The 24,836-nt window shown below is 37.6% G+C and overlaps 1 protein-coding gene across 5 annotated transcripts in view; it reads left to right on the plus strand.

The window, feature by feature from the left end:
- Nucleotides 1-24,836, plus strand: part of SESTD1 (SEC14 and spectrin domain containing 1) — a 153,914-nt gene that overhangs the window by 86,014 nt on the left and 43,064 nt on the right. For all 5 annotated transcript variants that reach the window (XM_051848393.2, XM_051848395.2, XM_051848396.2 and 2 more), the window contains exons 6-9: nt 13,990-14,103; nt 15,639-15,736; nt 18,801-18,856; nt 24,513-24,724. In XM_051848393.2, coding sequence (XP_051704353.1) covers nt 13,990-14,103; nt 15,639-15,736; nt 18,801-18,856; nt 24,513-24,724 — 480 coding nt within the window. The remainder of the gene's footprint in view (nt 1-13,989; nt 14,104-15,638; nt 15,737-18,800; nt 18,857-24,512; nt 24,725-24,836) is intronic.

Raw genomic sequence — 24,836 nt, forward strand, 5'->3', positions numbered from 1 at the left:
CCAGTTTTGCCAGGACCATTTGCTGAGGAGACAGTCTATCCTTATTCCACTGTGTGGTCTGAGGACTTTTGTCAGAAATCATTTCGCTGTATGAATTAATTAGTGGCTCAACTTCTAGGCTCCCTATTCTGTTTCATTGATCTGTGTGTTGGTTTTTATGCCAATACCTTGCTGTTCTAATTACTATAGCTTTGTAGTATGCTTTGAAGTCAGGTATTGTGATCCCTCCAGCTTGGTTTTCTTGTTCAGGATTACTTTGACTATTCTGGGTCTTTTGTGATTCCAGATGAACTTTAGGATTGCTTTTTCTAATTGTATAAAGAATGTCATTGGTATTTTGATAGGGATTGCATTGAATCTGTAGATTGCTTTACTTCATATAGATATTTTCATGATATTGATTCTTCCAATCCATCAGCAAGAAACATCTTTCCATTTCTTTGTGTGTCCTGGATGATTTCTTTCATCAGTGTTTGATAATTTTCATTGTAGTGATCTTTCACTTCTTTGGTTAAATTTATTTCTAAATATTTGATTTTTTTTTTTTTTGGTCATCATTGTGTTTGGGATTTCTTTCATGATTTCTCTGAGTTCATCATTATCATACAAAAAAGCTACTGTGTTTTGTATGTTTGTTTTGTAACCTGCAGCTTTGCTGAATTGGTTTATCAATTCTGGCAGCTTTGTACTGGAGTGTTTAGGTTTTTCCATGTATAATAAATATCAGGTCATCTGCAAACATGGATAGTTAACTTCTTCTTTTCCAATTTTGATACCCTGTATTTCTTTCTCCTCCTTAATTGCTCTCACTTTAACTTCCAGTACTTTATTGAAGAACAGTGGCAAAAGTGGACATCTTTGTCTTGTTTGAGATCTCAGGGGAAATGCTTTCTTTTTTTTTCCCATTCAGTTTTATTTAAAGATTTATTTTTTATTTTACTTGAAAGTCAAGGGTTATACAGAGAGAGGAGAGACAGAGAAAGAGAGAAGTCTTCCATCCAATGGTTCACTCCCCAACTGGCTACAATGGCCGGAGCTGTGCTGATCTTAAGCCAGGAGCCTGGAGCTTCTAACAGGTCTCCCATGCAGGTGCAGGGGCCCAAGCACTTGGGCCATCTTCTACTGCTTTCCCAGGCCATGGCAGAGAGCTGGATTGGAAGTGGAGCAGCTGGGACTAGAACAGGCGCCGGCGCTTCAGGCCGGGGCGTTAACCCACTGCACCACAGCGCGCCCCCCCCCCCCCCCAATTCAGTATTATTTGGCTGTTGATTTGTGATATATAACCTTTGTAATTTTGAGGAATGTTCCTTCTCTACCTAATTTTTATAAAGTTTTTAGGTGAAGGGGTGTTGAATCTTACTAAATGCTTTTTCTGCATCTATTGAGATGACATATGGTTTTTGTTCTTCATTCTGTTGATGTGATTTTTGACATTTATTGATTTGCAAATGTTGAACCACCCTTGCATTTCTGGGATAAATCCCACTTGATTGTGATGTATGATCTTTTTGATGTAGTTTTGGATTTGATTTGTTAGTATTTTGTTGAGACTCTGCATCTGTGTTCACTAAGGATATAGGTCTGTAGTTTTCTTTTCATGTCACGTCTTTGGTTTTGATATTAAAGTAATGCTGGCCTCATAAATAAAGAGATTGGCAGAGTTCTGTCCTGTTCAGTATTTTGGAATTGTTTGAAGAGCATTGAAGTTACTGTCTCTTGGAATGTTTTGTAGAATTCAGTAATAAGGCCATCAGGTCCCAGACCCTTCTTTGATAGAAGACTTTTCGATTATTGCTTCAGTCTCATTGCTTGTTGTGGGTCTGTTTAGGTTGTCTCTATCATCATGATTTAACCGTGGTAGCTTATATGAACTAGGAATTTGTCCATTTCTTTGAGTTTTTCCAGTTTATTAACATATAGTTCTTCATAGTAGTTTCTTAACCATCCTTTTTATTTCAATGGTATCAGTTGTAATGTCTCTTTTTTCATCTCTAATTGTATTTATTTGAGTCTTTTTTCTTTGTTACCCCAGCTAGAGGTATATCTATTTTGTTTATCTGCTCAAGAAAACAGCTTTTTGTTTTGTTGGCCTTTTGATTTTTTTTGTTTCAATTTCGTTTATTTCTGCTCTGATCCTTATTATTTCTCACCTCCTGCTGATTTTGGGTTTTGTTTGCTCTTGTTTTTCTGTCTTCAAGATGTATCGTTAGATCTGTAATTTTGGACATTTCTCTTTTTTTAATGTAAGCACTTCATGCTGTAAAATTCCCTCCTAATACTGCTTTTGCTGTATCCCACAGGTTTTGATACATTATGTTCTCATTTTCATTTATTTCAAGAAAGTCTTTATTTCCTTTTTAATTGCTTTAGTGACCCGTAGGTCATTCAGTAGTATGTTGTTTAATTTCCAAGTTTTTATGCATATTCTGTTATTCATGTTGTTGCCATCTAGTTTTATTCCTTTATGGTCTGAGGAGTTACATGCTATGATTTCAGTCTTTTTAAATTTGCCAAGACTTGATTTGTGATCTTTTCTAGAAAATGTTCTATGTGCTAATGAGAAGACCGTGTATTCTGTAGCTGTTGGCTGAAGTGTCCTGTAATTGTTTATTAGGTCCATTTGCTCTCATGTTTCTTTTTCTTTATTTTTTTAAAGATATATTTATTTATTTGAAATAGTTACAGAGAGTCAGAGGCAGAGAGAGAGAGAGGTCTTCCATCCGCTGGTTCACTCTCCAGATGGCTGCCATGGCCAGAGCTATGCTGATTCAAAGCCAGGAGCCAGGTGCTTCTTCTGGGTCTCTCACGTGGGTACAGGGGCCCAAGGACTTAGGCCATCTTCTGTTGCTTTCCCAGGCTACAGCAGAGAGCTGGATCAAAAATGGAACAAGCAGTACTTGAACCAGCTCCTATCCGTATGGGATGCCAGCTCTGCAGGTGTCGGCTTTATCCGCTTCACTGCAGCACTGGCCCCCTGTATTATTTTTCAACTCCTATGTATCTTTATTGATTTTATTTGTCTGGATAATCTGTCCATTGATGACAGTGGGGTGTTGAAGTCACCTACTGTTATTATAGTGGAGTCTGTCTCTCCCTTTAGGTCTAATAGTGTTTTCTGTATATATCTGGGTGGTCTTCTCTTAGGTGCAATATATGATCATGATTCTTATGTCCTCTTGTAGAATCTAACCTTTTATCAAAATATAATGTCCTTTATCTTTTTTTTAGTTTTTGATTTAAAGTCTGTCTTACTTGATACCAGATTATCTATGCCTGCTCACTTTTGGTTTCCATTTGTCTGGTAAATCTTTTTCCAACTCTTCACTTTTAGTCTGTATGTATCATTGTAGGCAGCAATAGTGGCGTCATGGTTTTATATCCATTCAGCCAACCTAAGTCTTTTGGTTGGTGAATTTCATCCATTTACAATCAAGGTTAGTATTGACAGTTAAGAACTGAGACCTGGCATTGTGTTAACTGGATAATGCTCTCACTGCGCTGTTAGTGAATTTGGTGATGTCGTGTGTTTTCATGATGTTTGCTTCTAATGCTGAACGCCCTTCAGAATTTCTTGTAAGGCTGGTTTGGTGTTGTTAAAGTCTCTCAGTTATTGCTTATCTGGAAAATACTTTATTTCCTCTATAATTTTTAAAGGGTAGCTTCACTGGATACAATATTCTTGGTTGGACTTTTTTTTTCATTTAAGACCTTGAATATATCATCCCACTGTCTTTTGGGCTGTACGGTTTCTGCTGAGAAGTCTGATATTAATCTAATTGGTTTTCCTTTATGTGTAACTTGATGTTTTTCTCTTACTGCCTATAGGGTTCTCTTGTCCTTAACTTTTGACAATTTGATGACAACACACCTTGAAGACCTTTTTCAGTGGAGTCTGCTTGGGGTTCTTTGAGCTTCTGGTATCTGGATGTCCATGTCTCTTTCAAGACCTGGGGAATTTTTAGCTGTTATTTTGTTTAGCAGGTTCTCAATGCCTTTTCCTTTTCTTGTCCTTTAGGAATACCTGTAATATGGATATTTGGTCATTTAACAATATCCCATATTTGCATAGAATGTCTTAGTTCTTTTTAATTCCTCTCTTTTTTTGTCTGATGGGGTTATTTCAAAATTCTTGTCCCTGAGGAAATTCTTTCCTCCACTTGGTCTATTTTGATGTTAAAGTTTTCAGTCATATTTTTTTATTTAACAAGTTTAAGATTTCATCTCCAGAATTTTATTTTATTCTTCTTAATGAGTTCTATCTCCTTAGTAATGTTTTTATTAATATTACTCATTGATTTCCTCATTTCTTTTTTTTTAACTTTTATTTAATGAATATAAATTTCCAAAGTACAGCTTATGGATTACAATGGCTTCCCCCCCATAACATCCCTCCCACATACAACCCTCCCCTTTCCCACTCCCTCTCCCCTTTCATTCACATCAAGATTCATTTTCGTTTCTCTTTATATGCAGAAGATCAGTTTAGCATACATTAAGTAAAGATTTCAACAGTTTGCTCCCACACAGAAACATAAAGTGTAAAATACTGTTTGAGTACTAGTTATAGCATTAAATCTCAATGTACAGCACACTAAGGACAAAGATCCTACATGAGGAGTAAGTGCACAGTGACTCCTGTTGTTGACTTAACAAATTGACACTCTTGTTTATGGCCTCAGTAATCACCCTAGGCTCTTGTCATGAGCTGCCAGGGCTATGGAAACCCCCTGAGTTCACTGACTCTGATAATTTTAGACAAGGCCATGGTCAAAGTGGAAGTTCTTTCCTCCCTTCAGAGAAAGGTACCTCCTTCTCTGATGACCCGTTCTTTCCACTGGGATCTCACTCGTGGAGATCTTTCATTTAGGTTTTTTTTTTTTTTTCCAGAGTGTCTTGGCTTTCCATGCCTGAAATACTCTCATGGGCTTTTCAGCCGGATCTGCTTGCCTTAAGGGCTGATTCTGAGGCCAGAGTGCTGTTCAGGACATCTGCCATTCTATGGGTCTGCTGTGTATCTCACTTCCCATGTTGGATCATTCTCTCCCTTTTTTATTCTATCAGCTAGTATTTGCAGACACTATTCTTGTTTGATCACATAAACAAGAATAGATTTCCTCATTTTTTTAATCTATCTATATTCTCTTGCATCTCATTGAATTTCCTTACAGTCATTATTTTGAATTCTGTATCTGTCATTTCATAGATTTCTTTCAGTTTAGGATCTAATTCGGGATGAGTATTGTGTTCCTTTGGAGGCATCATGCTACCTTGCTTCTTCATGTCTCCTATTGTCCCTACATTGACGTCTGCCCATCTGGTGTATTTGTCTCTTCTTTATGGAGTAGGTTTATAGTTTAGCTGGAGTGTAGGATATCACTTGGTTTGTTGCTTTGGTTCTAGGTGAGCCCAAGAGAGTAGTCTCTGTAAGTGATTTCTTTTCTTTTTATCAGTATAAACTGTCTGTAAGTGACACAGTGGACTAGACCACTGCAGTTTGTAGTGATAGAAGCATGGTTTTGAGATGAATAAGGATTTCCTTGGGTATGTGTGTCTTTGGTGCTGCTGGCAAGGCTGAGTGATGCTGGGCTTGTGGAACCAATTGCTGTGGCTTTAAGACTGCGTTATTTGGATGGACCCTTCCTCATATCCTGCCAGGAGAGTCCAGCTGGTACTGGGGCTTATCATACTAACGGCCCTTGGCCTGGGACTATGGGGTGTGAACTGGACCCTGTTCCAGTCCCACAGTATACAGGAGATTATAATCTGGAAGGTATGAGTACAGAGAAGTGGCATGCAGGTATGTTCTTCCCCATGTCCACCAGGTAGATTCCAGAGGCACCAAGAAATTTAGAACGGACTGTTACAGCCCTGGTGTGGCAGGGTATAGTGGGGTCATTACGCACATCTCCTAGGGTGAGAGTGGATTTTCTTATGAGCTGCTTCTGGTGTTAACCCCTAGAAGCTAAGGTGAATCCTCCTTGCTCATGTAGAATACTTGAGCTTAGCGCTGGGGCTAATGCCCCAGAACTCCCACAGTTGCAGGATGCAGAGGATCTGTCATTTGTGCCACATGTTGCCCTGACTCTGACTGTGATGCTGGTAGGAGAGCAGACTTGTGTGCCTTTCTGCTGTGGCATACTGCACGCTGCGCAAGTAGGGGACAGGATGGAAGCAACTTGGCTTCTCAGCTTGGAGCCCAGCAGTTGCTCAGACCCCAGTCAGCTCTACAGGCTGAGATAAAAGTCAGTGGGTGACTGTGGAACTCCCTTTCAGCTAAAACTGCAAGCACTGGGGTGCGCTGCAATTTCTTCCTACCTTACTGTGCTAAGATGGCATTCGGCAGCTGGCTGTGCCATGTGGCTGGCTGTAGTCGTGTCTCTGTCTTCTCTCCTCTTGTCCTATGGAGTCTTCCTTGTTTGTTTTTCACTATTTGGCCAAAAATTTCCATCAAACCGGTGGAGATATAGTCCTTTGTTGTTTTCATATCCCAGAGCAGCTTAAGGTAGTGTGCCTATACCCTAGTAAACCATCTTGGATCTCTTAATTTGTTTTTCTTACACTGTATTGCATCTTTTATTATAAGAGAATATTTTGTAATATTTAAATTTAGACATAAATGACATACTAAACATTGTTACTATAGCATATAATAGAGTCAACTTTCTGAAACTTGATATTTTAGTTTTTGTATAAGTGTCTCTTTAAAAACTGAAAGCATTTAAAAATCTATTAGTTTGAAAATTAATATTCAGTTAGAGACTTGTCAATCACTATTTGTCATTCAGTTAGAAAACATAGTATTGTAGTGTCATGCATTATACAATTTCAAATGAACCATTGATGAGTAACAGACCATAAGATTTACTGATATTTGGTATATGGCAGCTTAAGGAGCATAGCAATGAAATAATCCTGCAAATATGAATTGACAGTTACCTTTCTGTATATAAATTATGCTGATTTCATGAAGTAAATGATAAGAGTATATCATGATGTCTTTAGTACTCTGAAATTTTAGTAAAGAAATACAAAGTGTGTAGAACAAATTTGGTTCTTCATTTATGCAGACAGAATAAGAATACTTCTTGCATATTATTTGAGAAGTTATTTACCAGTTTAGGATTCTAAAAATTTTTTATCTATGGTTGTTTAAAAAATATGTAAAAATATTTTTTAAAAAAGCTGAGTTTCTTTTTAAAGCAGAAAGCTTAAGATTTCAAATATCAGGTCATGAAAGTAGTGACCACTCCCATTTTTGATGACATAATGCCACTTTCCTTAAAATTTATATGTGGTATTAAAATTCAGTGTGAAAGTAGATCATTTTACAACTGACATGGTAAATCATTCTGTGTCTTGCATAGCTGTCTTAAAATGCACTAAAGATCACTAATATCTTTTGTTAAGTGGAATAAGTAGAAATTGTTCTTCTGTACAGTGTTATTTAAGATAGTATGATGAATTTCACTGTAAGTATTTTATTTTAGTAGTTCAAGATATTCTTTGCTAAAACTTAAAATCATTGTGTAATAGTTCTTTGTTATGTTCTATAAAGATATTGTAGAATGACAAGAAAGTTGATGAGATTTTTGTAACTGGAAAATACTGCTTTAGAGCATTGCAGAGAACCATTCTAAATAAATGTGGATAATTTTGGAAAAATTTATTCTTCCAAATATTTTATAATAAATAAAAGTGTTGGTGGTTCTGTCCTCTCTAGAGTAAGGATTTGTTTGATATTTAAGAAGATTTGTCTTAAAGCCAGAATATGGTTTCTGTTAATTAATCACTTAAATAGAATAGCTGACATTGGTAATAAACATTTGGATGTTTTACAGAAGAAAATAAAGAACTAATTTTATTTAAATTATTAAAATATATACATTTATAGTTTTGTGCATTTTAATATTTTATGCTCTAATTAATATGCTTTTCCTTTTAAAAAATATGACAGAGAGGGAAGGAAGGAGATTTCCCATACACTGATTCGTTCCCCAAATGGCTGCAACAGCCAGGTCTGGACCAAGTCAAAGCCAAAAGCCTGGAGCTCTGTCGAGGTCTCTAATGTGGGTGGCAGGGGCCCAGGGAATTGAGTCATCCTCTGCTACCTTCCCAGGTGCATTAACAGGAAACTGGATTGGAAGCAGGGCAGCTGAGGTTCAAAGCTGCAATCCCATTGCCAGCATTGCAAGCAATAGCTTAACCCACTGCACCACAGTGCCGTCTCCCGTGTGCTACTTCTTAGTCATTTTGCAGATTTTCAGAGCTAAATTTCTGTGGCTATGGAAAGTGATTCTTTAGAATTTTCAGCGATTATGTTATTTCTGTGTTTTTATATTTAAAACTAAAGGATGAAAATGGATTATATAAAATATATATTTATATGATCTAAATATTATTTTTGCAGGGAAGGTGCTTATTATCTAATTTTGATTTTGACTTTATTGATTTTTAATTACTTTTTTCATTTTGTCAGTAATAGAACATTCCCTATAAATAGAAATGGCTGATATGCATTGCTTTATGTTTAAACTTTCACACAGGTTTGCTATGAAATTAGTCTCTTGGAAGGAACTGCTATGGAGAGATCTTCATATTTAGAAAGTCTTAGCAGTATTTGTAATTTAAGAAGCTGAATGAAACAATATAGAAAAGCATCACTTTGTGTGGGATTCCTAATCTTGTTTTGCCACTTTGACTCTGAAGTGTGTCAGTTTTCTGTTTTCTTCGTGCAAATTATTTGTTTTCTCTTTTGTTCCTGTGCTTTTTTACCTTCTAGAAATCACTTTCTCCAATGGTTCCTTTTTTAGCATCCACTTTTACTTAAAGTCTAAGTCCCGCCCCACTTCCTTGCCCTGGTTTATTTGCTTGTGAGCGTGAGTGTGCTGTTTTTATGAAATCACATCTCTGTGATGTTTGCCATCCCTGGAATGGAGTTGAGTTGTCTGTCCACTCAAATTTGCCTTGCCCTCTTGGAAGCAGTGATGGGATATATTGCATTTGGGCTTTATGTGTCATTTATACAAGGCAGTGAACACTTCCTCACTTCTGTATACAGAGTGCTGTTTCCCAGTACATCGAAAGGGTTCTCTTTCCTCTGAGGATTGTCCCTCCAGACTCATTTGGTAAAGGGATTCTTAGATGCCTAGTATTTGCTTACAGTGAGAGTACTCCTGCTTAAGTAATCCCTTCATTCTTTTTGGAAGTTTCTGTTGTTGCTGTTTTGCTAGCCTTGCTGCCCTCACCTCAGGGTCTTAAGCAAGGATGAGCTTACTGCAGTGGAAACTGAGATGTTGCATCACAGTGGACAGTTTTTTTCATTGCTAATTGGAAATGATGTGATTTTGAGGATGCAGATTATCCATACTGTTGCTTTCTTCACATACGATATTTAACTTTGGGATACCTTTGGTGTTGATACAGTTCTGTATATCTACATGGCAGGTCAACCATTTTCACTTTGAATAGTTATCAGTGAATTGTATAAGAATGTGGATTCTATAAAATATGATGGAGAAAATGATTTTTGTATTGCTGTCTGTAATTGTGTTTTCCCTTATTTATATCCGTTTTGAGTAGGTAAAAATATTATAGCAGTAATATTAGCTTTCTACTTTAAAATTTTATTAAATATCATTATACTCTTAATATATATTATTTCATAAAAGAAAATATATACTGTTTACATTTAGGTAGGTTTTAGAAAAGTATGATAGAGGGGCCGGCACTGTGGTATAGCGGGTAAAGCTGCTGCCTGCAGTGTCAGCATCCCATATGGGCGTTGGTTCGAGTCCCAGGGCTGCTCCACTTCTGATCCAGCTCACTGCTATGACCTGGGAAAGCAGTAGAAGATGGCCCAAGTCCTAGGACCCCTGCACTCACATGGGAGACCTGGAAGAAGCTCCTGACTCCTGGCTCCTGGCTTTGGAATAGCACAGCACTGGCTGTTGCAGCCACTGGGGTGTGAACCATTGTATGCAAGACCTCTCTCTCTCTGCCTCTAGCTCTCTCTCTAACTGCCTTTCAAATAAATAAATCTTTAAAAGAGAGCGAGAGAGAGAAAAGTATTGATAGAAACAAACTTCTGTCATATTTTCATTTTTAACTCCAAATTTTTACTTTGATTTGTTAAACATTTTCATTTTTGAAAGAGAGAAGAGGGAGAGGGAGGGGGAGAGAGATATCTCTTTCACTGGTTCACTTCTCAGATTTCAGTGATCGGGGCTAGGCCAGGGCCGAAGCCGGGAGATGGGAACACAATCCAGGTCTCCCATGTGAGAGGCTACTCATCACCACTGCTTCCCAGCGTCTGCATTAGTGAAAGCTGGAATCAGGTGGCTGTTTCAACTTGACACCTGTTTATCAATGATTTTAATGCATTTAGGAACTAAAGAATGTAGAAAGCAGTGTATTAATATATAAACTCTCTCTCTCTCTCTCTCTCTCTCTCTATATATATATATATATATATATAAACAAACCTGAGTGGGAGGAAAAGTTATTAGTGCTCTTTCTCGAGCAAATCAGATAATGTGGTTAGGATGGTCCACATTATATTTTATGACAACTCACCTGAATTACATCCTCTCAGATCTTTTTGTTTGTTGGTTTTTTAAGATTTATTTATTTATTTGAGAAGTAGAGTTACAGACAGAGAGGGAGAGCCAGAGAGAAAGGTCTTTCTTCTAGTAGTTCACTCCCAAATGGCTGCAACGGCTGGAGCTGGGCAGATCGGAAACCAGGAGCCAGGAGCTTCTTCAGGGTCTCCCACGTGGGTACAGGAGCCCAAGCACTTGGACCATCTTCTACTGCTTTCCCAGGCCGTAGCAGAGAGGTGGGTCAGAAGAGGAGTAGCTGGGACTAGAACCAGTACCCATGTGGGATGCCAGCATCGCAGGAGGAGGATTAACCTACTGTGCCGCGGCGCTGACCCCTATCCTCTCACATCTTAAGGAGACATCATGGATTAATTTAATACACCTTCCTTCTTTGACATATTGAGGGAAGAACCCAAGAGTGGTGAATTCATTTAGGTTTTCTTTGGTAGAAGTAGGGTGCAAATCTGGAATGACTGGCTTCTAAATCAGTATCTTCTAATTGTAAAACTATTGGAATGGAGCAACAACTTTAGGATATTTCCGATAAAAAGAAACAAACCAGAAAACTTCAGTTTACCTCCTTCTGTGAAACCACCAGAGAACTCTCTGGAATATTGCAGGGAAATACTGCCAAATAGAAGATGGAAAAGCTCATTTCCTTGCTAGAAGTATATTCTGTTTATACTTTTATTCCTGGCACTAAAACACACACCTTCTAATAATCAACACTTTTAATAAATAAATTAGCTTCCACTAAGTAGTGATTATTGGACAAGTGAGTAATGTGTTATTGTTAAGTTATAATAAAAGGGATATGATAGTGGGATATTTTTCAAAAGAGAGATTTTCTTCCAGTAGCCAAATAGAATATTATGCTTATTAGTACACTATAGAATGGCAGAAGGAACACTGGTTATAGTTTGCATTTTCTATTTGGAGGGAGTGCTCTGGAGAATATTATCTTTTCAGATGTGAATTGTGCTCCATTTAGCAAGTTAATTTCCACATAGAATAAATATATATTTCTTGGCTTCATTGTTATATAGTTAATAGATTGTTAGACATTTTTGCAGAAAACAAGATCTTTCTGGGATCTGATTTTGAAAATCACTGGAAAGACAGTCTGTGACAGGTTATTGCCACTGACTTTTGAATGTTTAGTGTCACACTGGTCCCTGAGAGTTAGTTAAAAGAGGTTGTACTGGAGAAAGGGATAAAATGAAACCTTTTGTGATAATTTTCTCAGTAAGTAGAAACCATTTCTCTGTTCTTTTATTCTGAGATGCTTATTTTAAATTAGTTCCCATTATTACTTAAAGAGGAAAACTGAACTTGAAATATGCCAGATTCCTCATGCCAGAGATATTCAACTGCCATTTAAGTAGTCATACAGAGTTTGGTGTCACTGAATTCTGACTTGTTTTGATCATATAAAATCGAAAAAATGTTGATAAGCTTTATGTGATTTTTGCAATTGCCAGGCTTCTTACTCATTTGTGGTTATCATTTGTGTTTGTCATTTACCTGATTTTAAGACAATATGAAATCTTTTGATTGCATCATTGTATTACAAAATTAGTTTTAATTGACAAGAAATTAATATTGATAAATATATTTTTATAAAGATTTATTTATTTGTTTGAAAGGCAGAGTTACAGAGAGGCAGAGGCAGAAAGAGAGAGAGAGAGTGAGCCAGGCAGAAAGGTCCTCCATCCTCTGGTTCATTCCCCAGATGGCTACAATGGCCAGAGCTACGTCAATCCGAAGTCATGAGCCAGGAGCTTCTTCCAGGTCTCCCACGTGGGTGCAGGGGCCCAAGGACTTGATCCATCTTCTGCTGCTTTCCCAGGTCATAGCAGAGAGCTGGGTTGGAAGTGGAGCAGCTGGGACTTGAACCAGCGCCCATATGGCATGCAGTGTGTTGCAGGCCAGGGCTTTAACCCACTGCACCGCAGTGCCGGCTCCAATAAAATATTTTTGAAATACTTTAGCTGAACTATGAGTATATCTTTTTATTTATTTTTTTAAATTTTGCATTATAAAAGATTTTGATGGATTTTAAAACATATCAGAGGCTGGTGTTGTACCAGTGCGTAAAGCCGCTGCCTACAATGCTGGCATCCCATACGCACAGGTGCCAGTTCGAGTCCTTGCTGCTCCACTTCCAATCCAGCTCTCTGCTATGGCCTGGGAAAGCTGCGGAAGATGTCCCAAGTCCTTGGGCGCCTGCACTGGTGTGGGAGACCTGAAGGAAGCTCCTGGCTCCTGGCTTCAGATTGACCCCAGCTCTTGCTGTTGCAGCCCTTTCGGGAGTGAACCAGCAGATGGAAGTTCTCCCTCTCTTTCTTTCTGCCTCTGCCTCTCTGTAACTCTTTCTTTCAAATGAATAAATAAATCTTTACTAAAATAGAAAAACGTATCTACTGTGTGGGCCAGCTGCACCAGTTGAACCGAACCTGAGAGAGGGAGCGGGAATAAAAAGAGGGACAAGAAGCCGGCGCCGCGGCTCACTAGGCTAATCCTCCGCCTTGCGGCACCGGCACACCGGGTTCTAGTCCCGGTCGGGGAACCGGATTCTGTTCCGGTTGCCTCTCTTCCAGGCCAGCTCTCTGCTGTGGCCAGGGAGTGCAGTGGAGGATGGCCCAAGTGCTTGGGCCCTGCACCCCATGGGAGACCAGGATAAGTACCTGGCTCCTGCCATCGGATCAGCCATTGGAGGGTGAACCAACGGCAAAGGAAGACCTTTCTCTCTCTCTCACTGTCCACTCTGCCTGTCAAAAAAAAAAAAAAAAAAAAAAAAAAAAAAGAGGGACAAGAGATCACAGAGAATGGAGCCAAGACTACAAGGCTAATCAAGGTTCGTTTATTCTAAAGTCCCAGTGGTATTTATACATAACCAGCTGCAGAACAAAGAAGCACAAAAGATAACAACATACGTAAGCAACTTATCGGGCCTCTGGTAACACAGATAATATTAACAGAGTGTTCTTGATCATCATCCTCCTTCAGGATGGGAGTATGTGACTTTCTTAACCCAAGAAGTCCACAAGCCAAGACTGGCCTTGATTTGTCCAAAGGCTGCCTACAAGCTACAATTTATTGAATTTATTTTAATTGATGTTATAGTAACTAAATAAATGATAATGTATATGTATGCGGAATCTTTACTAAGTTCACAGGAAGTGTATATTCTTAAAAAAATGCTATGTATGATTTCAGGTTTTTAAAACCAGAATAGATATGTTTTAATTCAGTTTTTCCACACACTTTACAAACTTTTTGAAGTTCCCTTATTTGTTGGTAACATTATGTTGCATTTTAACAGTTTTACTTCCTCATTAGTTTGATGGGCTGTAACAGTGGTTTACTAAATGTTTCTTTTTTTCCATAGGTTATTTTGGTGTCTGCCAATAAATTAACTCGTTATATAGAGCCATGCCAGTTAACAGAAGATTTTGGTGGAAGTCTCACCTATGATCACATGGATTGGTTAAATAAGAGACTGGTTGGTATATTATAATGAAAGAAAATGTCATTGCATATGAAAATATATTTTGATAACTTTCTTATCTAAAATGTAGATAGTTTTACATTTTATTTGCACATATTACATTTTTAGCATATACTTGAGAAAAATACTTTGGCGTCAGATCTGATTAGAATCCTTATGCCAGTGCTGGGTATTCTACTTTAACAATGTAGTTAGTATCCCACTAATATGGGAAAAAGAATAGTACCTTCCTTGTAGGATTGTGAATAAAGTGAAACTATTATACACATAGAACTTAGAATGGCACCTGACAAATAATAGCATTATATAAGTGTTAGCTGTCATTAATAGCTTTAGCAAAAGTTGTAAATCTTTTCAATAAAATAACAGCATAATTTCTTTTTTTTTTAAAGATTTATTTTATTTATTTGAAAGACAGTTACAAAGAGAGGTAGAGACACAGAGAGAGGTCTTCCATCCGCTGGTTCACTCCCCAGATGGCTGCAGCGGCCAGAGCCAGGAGCCAGGAACCTCTTCTGGGTCTCCCACGTGGGTGCAGGGGCCCAAGGACTTGGGCCATCTTGTACTGCTTTCCCAGGCCATAGCAGAGAGCTGGATCAGAAGAGGAGCAGCTGGGACTAGAATTTGCGCCCATATGGGATGCTGGCACTTCAGGCTAGGGCTTTAACCCGCAGTGCCACAGCGCCGGCCTCAGCATATTTTCTTAAGAGTTAAACAAATTGATAATACCATTTTCAGAGGCTATTTAAACATCGATTGAATTTTCAGTCTGAAGAGCAGTTTGATATATTAAACTATTCATTTCTGAAAATGTGTCTTTCTTGTCAGTCTGGACTTCTGAAATCTGCTGCTTTGTATAGTATAACGTTGTTGTGTTGAAATGAAAGAACAAACTTCAGATTAACCCTATTTAGATTTTGTAGTGATTTTATTAAAAAATAATGAGCTTTTGATTCTCTCAGTGCCTGTTTCTGTTTCTACCATATTTTAACAGTAATATCAGATGCTTTAATACATGCTTATTAAATAGATGTTTCCAAATCCCTTTTTAGAAATACTTGATGAAATCATGTTAAAATTGTAACTAATATTTGTTCATGTTACATTATAGACAAAAACTCCTATTTCATTCAAACAGTCTAAGTTGGTGATAGTATGACATAAAGAAATGTTCTGTAAATGGAATTTGAGATTTAGAACAGTCTGAACATCGTTGTAATAACAGCATTTGTTATTTTTAATTTTAAAAGAAGTTCAGAAATAAGAATAAGCTTGTCTGAATGAAAAATAAAAATAATTTCTTAATGTTTTAAAGTAAGAAAATTCCTTGTCCCTGAAACTATTCATTGTGTTAGGAGGCAGTTTTCTCTTCTGTACATTGTTGTGCTGTGGTGATTGAATCACAGTAAGTGACTTCCTGGGAAACAAAGACTTTCCTGGCTGGCTAATTCTGTTGCTCTTAGCTGAAAATTCTTATTACATAATAATTTTTAAGATTATTCTTAGTTTGTAAAAATCTTTTATTGTAGGTTTTTGAGAAGTTTACAAAAGAGTCTACATCATTATTAGATGAACTTGCTTTGATTAACAATGGAAGTGATAAAGGAAATCAGCAAGAGAAAGAAAGGTAGGTGTTGTGGCATGCAATTATGTCCTTGGGAAGCTATGGCTGATGTGTAAAAAAGATGTAAAAGATGTGTCTGTTGATGTGCAAGCTGAAAGAACAAAGACAAACAAGTCCACAGTCAGTCAAAATTGACATACATTATTCATGAGGTTTACATGTAAATCATTAATTTGCATTAAAGTTTCTTTATAAAAGCAGTTTTTTGGTAACTAGTAATATATTTTCCTTTTTCTGACACAGTAAAATGTTCAGTGGCAAGAACTTACTTTTTTTGAAGCTTTATTTTATTTTATTTTATTTGGAAGTCAGAGTTACAGAGAGAGAAGGAAAGATAGAGTTCATCCATCTGCTAGTTTACTTCTCAGATGGCTGCAATGGCCAGGGCTGGGCCAAGCTGAAACCAGGAGCCAAGAACTTCATCCAGAATCTCCCATATGGGTAGCAGGAGCCCAAACACTTGGGCCATCTTTTTGTTGCTCTTCCTAGTGATTAGCAGGGAGCTTGCATGGGCAGCCAGGCATCAGTTTAACCTGCTATACCACAGTGCTTGGCCCCAAGAACTTGTTTTTTAAAATGGAACAATTTTCAGTGCCAGTGTTATACTGTAGCAGGTTTAGCCACCTCCTACATTGCCAATGCCCATACAGGTTTGAGTCCTGGCTGCTCCACGTCCAGTCCAGCTCCCTGCTAATGTGCCTGTGAAAAGCAGTTGGAAGATGGCCCAAGTGCTTGGGCCCCTACACCCACGTGGGAGACCAGAAGCTCCTGGCTCCTGGCTATGACTTGGCCCAACCTCGGCTGTTGGGGCCATTTGGGGAGTGAACCAGCAAATGGAAGCTCTCTCTGTGTTTCTCCTTCTCTCTGTAACGTTGACTCTCAAATAAATAAATAAATCTTTAAAAAAATAAATAGAATGAAACAATTTTCTACCTTTTTAGATTTCTACTCTTTGCTGTTAAAGGATATTAAAAAAAGTCACAACTTGAAATACCATTAGCATCTTAATGTCTAGAGTAAAGAACTTCCTTTGTCCTTGGAAAATAGGTGATCTTGATATATTTAGGGAATTTAGGATTTTTTTAACACTGGATGGGGTAATAGTTGTATTGTCTAAATGTAACTACCCAGATTTATCGTTTCAACATGTTTCTGTTTACCTTTACAATCTTAGCAGTTTTCATTTTTCTGTTCATAGGCTAGGCCCCTCATCCCTGCTGAAAAGCATTTTAATAAGCACATTCTTTCTAATCTCTTGTTTATTCTTGGTTATTTGTTTATTCCTGAAGAGTAATTTTTCATTTGGAAATTTGAAAGAATCAAAAGTGATTCTTGTCTCTCTTTTGAATCTTACCTTGAACATGCAGTGGAACCTTGATAAAATGCATCTTATTATTTTATGAATCCCAAGTATAGTAACATACCAATTGACTGAAATGGAAAGGTAAGAAATATATAAGATCATAGTTTTAAAAGCCAAATCTTAATTATAACAAAACCAATATGAGAAAACAAATTATTTGAATGTAATTGTAGGTAAGATTACCATAAACAGTTAAAAACATTACTCCCGTACAGACACTATATAAAAGTAAAACATTTGAAAGTTTTGTATATATATATATATGTGTGTGTGTCCTTTATGATATGGTTTAGGAAAATGTCACATGAATCTATTGGTAAAAATTAGCTCACTTGAAGCTTTCTGATTAATCCATTAGAGAAAGTTTGATGTTTGTTAGTTATCTCAGGAAAGATATCCCAAGCTGGAGCCTGTGGGAAATCAATCAGAGAATTTAATGCTGTTGATTCTGCTTCCCTCCCTGAGAATGACTGAAATTAGAGATGACTGGTTTTGAGGAAGCACCACAGCCAAGAAGCCTAATTGCTTCCTTAGATCATCTCATACTTACATGACAATGAGACTCTTTTTATAAAACTAATAATATCTTATATAGTGTTTTGGAAAACATTTTGGGAAATGCTTGTTTGCATGACTACAGGAAATATCAAAGAAAATTTTGGAGTTGCCAATCCCTCCTTAAGGAACTCCAGATTTTATTGCCCAGTTTCTTCTAATTCCCAGATAATAAAGCCTTGCCTCTTGCAAATGTTCACCAACCTTTTCTGTCAATGCTCAGGAAGCATTTAGCTGCACAAGAGGTGCAGAGCTAGATTAACTGATGAAAGTGAAAGATTTAGCTCAAGATCAGTCAGTTACAGCAGTGCAGTCATCCTCTATCTGCATGTCCTCTGTATTTCCTTCCTCTTCTCTTTCCCTTCTATGTGTGAGAAACCAAAGGTAGAATTCCAGCTACAGAGAAGAAACATAATTAGAATAAGGAAGAGAGTACAATTGTTAGGGGACATACCCTCCCATCCTGGAAAATCAGACAATATTTGGCCGCTGTCACAAAGATTTCTGTAGATATGCAAACTGCCCCGCCACCCCGGGAACCTTTTATTTAAGGAATGAAAACTTCATGCATTTCCTAAATACAACTTCAGGAACATAGTGATTGTTCCCACTCTACCCACCCTCCCAGCTACACTCCCACCCTTCTTCCTCCTCCCTCTCCTATTCTTATTCTTACCTTTTACTAGGATCTATTTTCAATTGACTTTATACAAATATGGTTAACTCTATACTAAGTAAAGAGTTCAACAAATAGTATGAAAAAAAACTTTTTGATTGGAAGATAGCTGTAAACATTTTGGATCTTTCTGTCTGGTTTGCTATCTAGTTAAAAATTTCATTTTGAGATAGGCAGTTGGTAGATAAGTACTAAAATGGATTTCTTCAGTGAGTTTGAAATACCATAAATAAAACAGTAAACTCTATTTTCCAAGTAGCATATACATGTCTTAGGATTTATCACGTTGGTATTTCAGTGGCCAGTAGTATTCAGTTTTGTCTAATGTTCCTTCTTATGCTTAGGAGAAAGAAGGATTTAGGATTTCCTGATTGTGTACCACTGTTCTGAATATGCATGTATAAAGGAATTTCTTAAGTTATATGGATAGAAATGTTGTAGCTTTTCAAAATTACTCTTTTTTTGCTTGCCAGATCTGTGGACTTAAACTTTCTTCCATCGGTTGATCCTGAAACAGTTCTTCAGACAGGTATGATGGAAAATGTAATTGTTAGTGCTAATAATTCAGTAAAACCAATTGGATTGTTTGATTTCATTAAATATTAATTCAGCTTGTATGTGGTATATGTGATAGGAACTCGAGGAGAAAATTTTCAAAGTGCTTTTTGGTTTGATCTGTGTTAATACACTTTATACTATTAAAAAGTTTATAGAGAGCCGGTGACTATCCTAGCACATGAGGCAGCTGCATATCACATTGGAGTGTCTGGCTTCATTTCCCAGCTCTGGCTCCTGACTGCATTCCGGCTAATACAGATGCTAGGAGGCAGCAGTGATGACTCAAATAACTGGGTTCCTACCACCCAGGGCTGAGACCCAGATTGAGTTCCCAGCTCCCAGCCTCAGCCTTATGCCTCTGGCACTGCTGATTTTGGGCGTTTGGGGAGTGAACCAGTGGATGTCTTCTCTTTCTATATCTTTCTGTCTGCCTGCCTCTTAAGTAAAAAAGAAAATTTTAAATTAATAATAACAGTTATCTCTCCCTTGACATATTTGGATTTATTTCCTTGTCTGTAAAATGGAGATAAACATTTCTGTTTTTGGGTTGCTATGAGGATTATTGAATACTCACTATATGCTAGGGTTGATACTTTTATGTAAGTTTTACTTTCATTCTCCTAACACTTTAAAGATTGATATTACCATTATTTGTATTTGAGGAAGCCATGGCTTAGAGATACAAAATAACTTGCTCAAGGTCAGGTATCTATTAACTTTTATCACTGTGGTTCAAAACAAGTCTAAATCCAAGGTCATTAGCTTTCTCTTTTGCATTCATCCATGTAAAAACACTTAATGTACATGGTAAGTGTTCAGTGCTGTATGATATGTATAGTACAAGCAAATATCTTTAGTAATGGTTTCACAAATTCCAAGAGAAGAGTTGGAATTCTTTCCAGTGGAACACCATAATTTTATTCCTAATTAGTTTTTTCTAATAATAACTCGTAATTCTAATTGTAATATGTACCAGGCACAGTTCTAAGCATTTTACACATTTTAGCTCATTTAGTCTTCTGCACAATCCTATGAAGTAGGTATTTTTATCATCACAATTTTAAAAGTTTTTTGTATTTGTTTTATTTATTTGAGTATGTGTGGGAAAGGAAGATCTCCCATCTTGCTGGTTCATTCCCCCAAATGCCTGCAACTGTTAGGGCTAGACCAAGTTGCAGCCATGAACTGGAAACTCAATCAGGGCCTCTCACATCGGTAGCAAAAACCCAACTACTTGATCCCTCACTTCTTGAATGCTCTCTCTTCCATCCACTGGTATGCTCTCCAAGTGCTACAGTAGCTGGTAGAGCTGAAACTGGAAGCTGGTATCTAAGTCCTGCTCTCCCATATGGGTGTCAGGAACCCAATCACTGCCATCTCTCAGGGTCTGCATTGGCAGGAAGCTGGGACTAGGAGGAGAGAGAGGACTTGAACCCTTGCACCCTGATAAGGGGTATAGGTATCCCAAACCAACTTCTTAACCACTAGGCCAAACACCTACACCTGTACCTGTCATCCCAATTTTAAGATGGGAAACCTAAGCATAAAAGGGTTCAGTTACCCATGCCCATTGTACAACAGTAAATGCTAGAGTTGGAATTTGAATCAAGGCAGTTTGATTTCAAAGTATTTTCTTTGAAATATTAAATTATGTTGCTTCTTTGTTGGTGATGGTGTCCATAAGGAAAATATTAAGGGTAATGATTGTTGAAGTATTAAAGATAGATTATTCTGATATTGACTTTTATGAATATATATGAAAATACTTTGCACAAATTGTTAAAGCAGGTATTTTCTTTTTTTAACTTTTATTTAATAAATATAAATTTCCAAAGTACAGCTTTTTCTCCCCATAACCTCCCTCCCACCCACAACCATCCCATCTCCCGTTCCCTCTCCCATCCCATTCACATCGATTCATTTTTGTTTATCTTTATATACAGAAGATCAATTTAGTATATACTAAGTAAAGATTTCAACAGTTTGCACCCACACAGAAACATAAAGTGTAAAGTACTGTTTGAGTACTAGTTATACCATTAATTAATGTGAACAACACATTAAGGACAGAGATCCTTCATGGGGAGTAAGTGCACAGTGACTCTTGTTGATTTAACAATTGACACTCTTGTTTATGGCGTCAGTAATCACCCGAGGTTCTTGTCATGATTTGCCAAGGCCGTGGAAGCCTCTTGAGTTCGCCAACTCTGATCTTATTTAGACAAGGTCAAAGTCAAAGTGGAAGTTCTCTCCTCCCTTCAGAGAAAGGTACCTGCTTCTTTGGTGGCCTGTTCTTTCCACTGGGATCTCAACAGAGATCTTTCATTTTGGTGGTTGTTTTGGGTTTTTTTTGTTTTTGTTTTGTTTTGTTTTGGCCAGAATGTCTTGGCTTTCCCTGCCTGAAATACTCTCAATGGGCTTTTTAGCCGGATCGAATGCCTTAAGGGCCGATTCTGAGGCCACAGTGCTGTTTAGGACATCTGCCATTCTATGAGTCTGCTGTGTATCCTGCTTCCCATGTTGGATCATTCTCTCCTTTTTAATTCTATCAGTTAGTATTAGCAGACACTAGTCTTGTTTATGTGATCCCTTTGACTCTTAATCCTATCATTATGATCAATTGTGAACAGAAACTGAACACTTGGACTAGTGAGATGGCATTGGTACATGCCACCTTGATGGGATTGAATTGGAATCCCCTGGCACATTTCTAATTCTACCATTTGGGGCAAGTCTGATTGAACATGTGCCAAACTGTACATCTCCTCCCTCTCTTATTCCCACTCTTATATTTAACAGGGATCACTTTTCAGTTAAATCTAAACACCTAAGAATAATTGTGTGTTAATTAAAGAGTTCAACCAATAGTATTAAGTAGAACAAAAAATACTAAAAGGGATAAAGCATTAAGTTGTTCATCAACAGTCAGGACAAGGGCTGATCAAGTCACCGTTTCTCATAGTGTCCATTTCACTTCAACAGGTTTCCTTTTTGATGCCTGGTTAGTTGTCACCGATCAGGGAGAACATATGATATTTGTCCTGTTGGGACTGACTTAATTCACTCAGCATGATGTTTTCCAGATCCCTCCATTTTGTTGCAAATGACCGGATTCCTTCCTTCCTTCCTTCCTTCCTTCCTTCCTTCCTTCCTTCCTTCCTTCCTTCCTTCCTTCCTTCCTTCCTTCCTTCCTTCCTTCCTTTCTTTCTTTTTTTACTGCTGTATAGTATTCTGTAGAGTACATGTCCCATAATTTCTTTATCCAGTCTACTGTTGATGGGCATTTAGGTTGATTCCATGTCTTAGCTATTGTGAATTGAACACTTATTTTTCTAATCATACAGTGTAATGAAGAGTTGGGCATTTGGCCTAGTGGTTAGGACGCTTATTCCCCACATCGGAGTGCCTGAGTAGTTTCTGGCTGCATTTCCTGACCCCAGCTTCCTCTTATGCAGACCCTGAGAGATGCTGTGGTTGGGTTCCTCATGCCCATGTTGGGACCTGGTCTTAGATACCAGCTCTCAGTTTCAGCTCTGCCAGCTGATGCAGCATTTGTGGAGTGAACCCGTGGATGGAAGAGAGAGCCTCTCTGTCTCTGTCTCTCTCTCTCTCTCTGTGTGTGTGTGTGTGTGTCTGTCTGTCTGTCTCTCTCTCTCCCCTTCCCTCTCATAAATAAATAAATAAATAACAAAATATAATGAAGAGTAAACAAACATTTTCAGTATCTTTTTTATATTGATTGAGTTGTGGTAAGTTTTCTGGTGTTATATAGATCTTATTTCCTTAGAGAACAAAGATATCCTTGTAATTTCTGAGTTATTAAATATTTAGGGGCTGGTGCTTTGGTACAGTAGGTTAATCCTCTGCCTGCAGCACCGATATCCCATATGGGTGCCAATTCTAGTCCTGGTTGCTCCACTTCCAATCCAGCTCTCTGCTGTGGCCTAGGAAAGTAGTGGAAGATGGCCCAAGTGCTTGAGCTCCTGGGCCTGCATGGGAGATCCAGAAGAAGCTCTTGGCTCCTGGCTTTGGATTGGCACAGCTTTGGCCATTGTGCAACCGTTTGGGGAATCAATCAGTGAATGGAAGACCTTTCTGTCTGTCTCTTGCTCCAGCTATCTGTGACTCTACCTCTCAAATAAATAAATAAAAATAAATCTTTTTAAAAAAGTATTTAGAAGGTACAATAATCACTAAAAATACTGCTTTTGTCTCAGGTTTAATTGCATGCATATGAATCAAGAAACTTTCAAAACTTTTATTTTAAAGTTAATTGTATATGTCACTTAGATCATTTTATATGCTATTAACTCAAAGTAGGGATTGAAAGTGAATAAAGTAGAGAGATTTAGAACAATATTGCTAATTATAAAAATTGGTAATGTCTTTAAAATGCAAAAAAGTCTTTTTGTGTATTGAAAGCCATCTAAATTTAGGATGTTTTCCTGTGTAAAGATGAAGGAGCAGAAATCTGTATATTGTTGAGGCACCTAAATAACCAGAATAGTTTTTTTCTTTTTTAAGATTTATTTATTTATTTGAGAGGCAGAGTTAAAGAGAGAGGGAGAGACAGAGAGAGAGGTCTTCCATCCACTGGTTCATTTCCCAAATGGCCACAGCTGCTGAGCTGGGCCTAATTGAAGCCAGGAGCCAGGAGCTTCTTCCAGGTCTCCCACATAGGTACAGGGGCCCAAGCACTTGGGCCATCTTCCGCTGCTTTCCCAGACTATAATAGAGAGCTAGATTGGAAGTGAAGCAGCTGGGAGTCAAACTGGTGCGCATATGGGATGCTGGCCACAGATGGAGGCTTAACCTACTATACCACAGTGCCAGACCCAATAATCAGAATAGTTTTATCCTGGAAAAATAGTTTTTAACTTACTTACTTTTTAAACTCTATATATCTATAAGTTTAGGTGATGCACATTCTCTAATTTTGGTTTCTCTTGTATGAGTAGATTTTCTATGTGTGGTTGCTGTAATTGAGCTCCATCTAGTGTGGTTCTCTCGCTAGTGTGGCCCTTCACAATCCACAGTCAATATGTTACAGAAATTTCTTTAAATAGAAATTATTTAAGTATTATTTTATACCAACAATAAAACTTTCTCAGTTTACTGTGAACTGTACATTTATTGCACTGTTAACTTTTCTTTAAAGTGCTGTGAGGCTGAGAATATTGATTAATACTGAAAGCCTACAATGCATTGCTTGGGTTATGATCATCAGACAGTATGTACTTTTACTCTGCAGGAAAAGATGATTGGATGACACAGTATCATGAATAATGAATTTACTGATAACTCTGTGTTTGTGTGTGTGTGTGTGAATACCCATCACATATGTGACATTTACTAGGTAGGATATCATATATATGCACATATATATGCATATCACATATATGGCATTTCAACACACTCCTATATATGAATATAGTACTATGTATGTACTCATATATGCATATGAATGGTTTTTCTATTATGATATATACATTTTTAAATTGCATTTCAATACTTATGACCTAGTAGTTATATGGACACGTAGGTTTTAAAAGCAGAGGTCTAGAATTGAGAAGTAAAAGTTGTATTTCTTTATGAGTATTAATTACAAGTGTCTTTCATTTGTAAAGGGCATGAATTATTATCCGAATTACAGCAGCGTCGATTTAATGGCTCAGATGGAGGGGTCTCATGGTCTCCTATGGATGATGAACTACTCGCACAGCCACAAGTTATGAAACTATTAGATTCACTCCGAGAGCAATATACCCGCTACCAAGAGGTTTGTAGGCAGCGTAGTAAGCGCACACAGTTGGAAGAGATCCAACAGAAAGTGATGCAGGTAGGTGTTTGATTTGAATATATTTAACTTTTTAATTCTAAGTGTGTTTCTCCTGATAATTCCTATTATGTGACTGACTTTTCACTAAATCTTATTTTCAATATATCAAGAA

The sequence above is a fragment of the Oryctolagus cuniculus genome, chromosome 3, assembly GCF_964237555.1.
Source record: "Oryctolagus cuniculus chromosome 3, mOryCun1.1, whole genome shotgun sequence".
Taxonomy (NCBI): Eukaryota; Metazoa; Chordata; class Mammalia; order Lagomorpha; family Leporidae; genus Oryctolagus; species Oryctolagus cuniculus.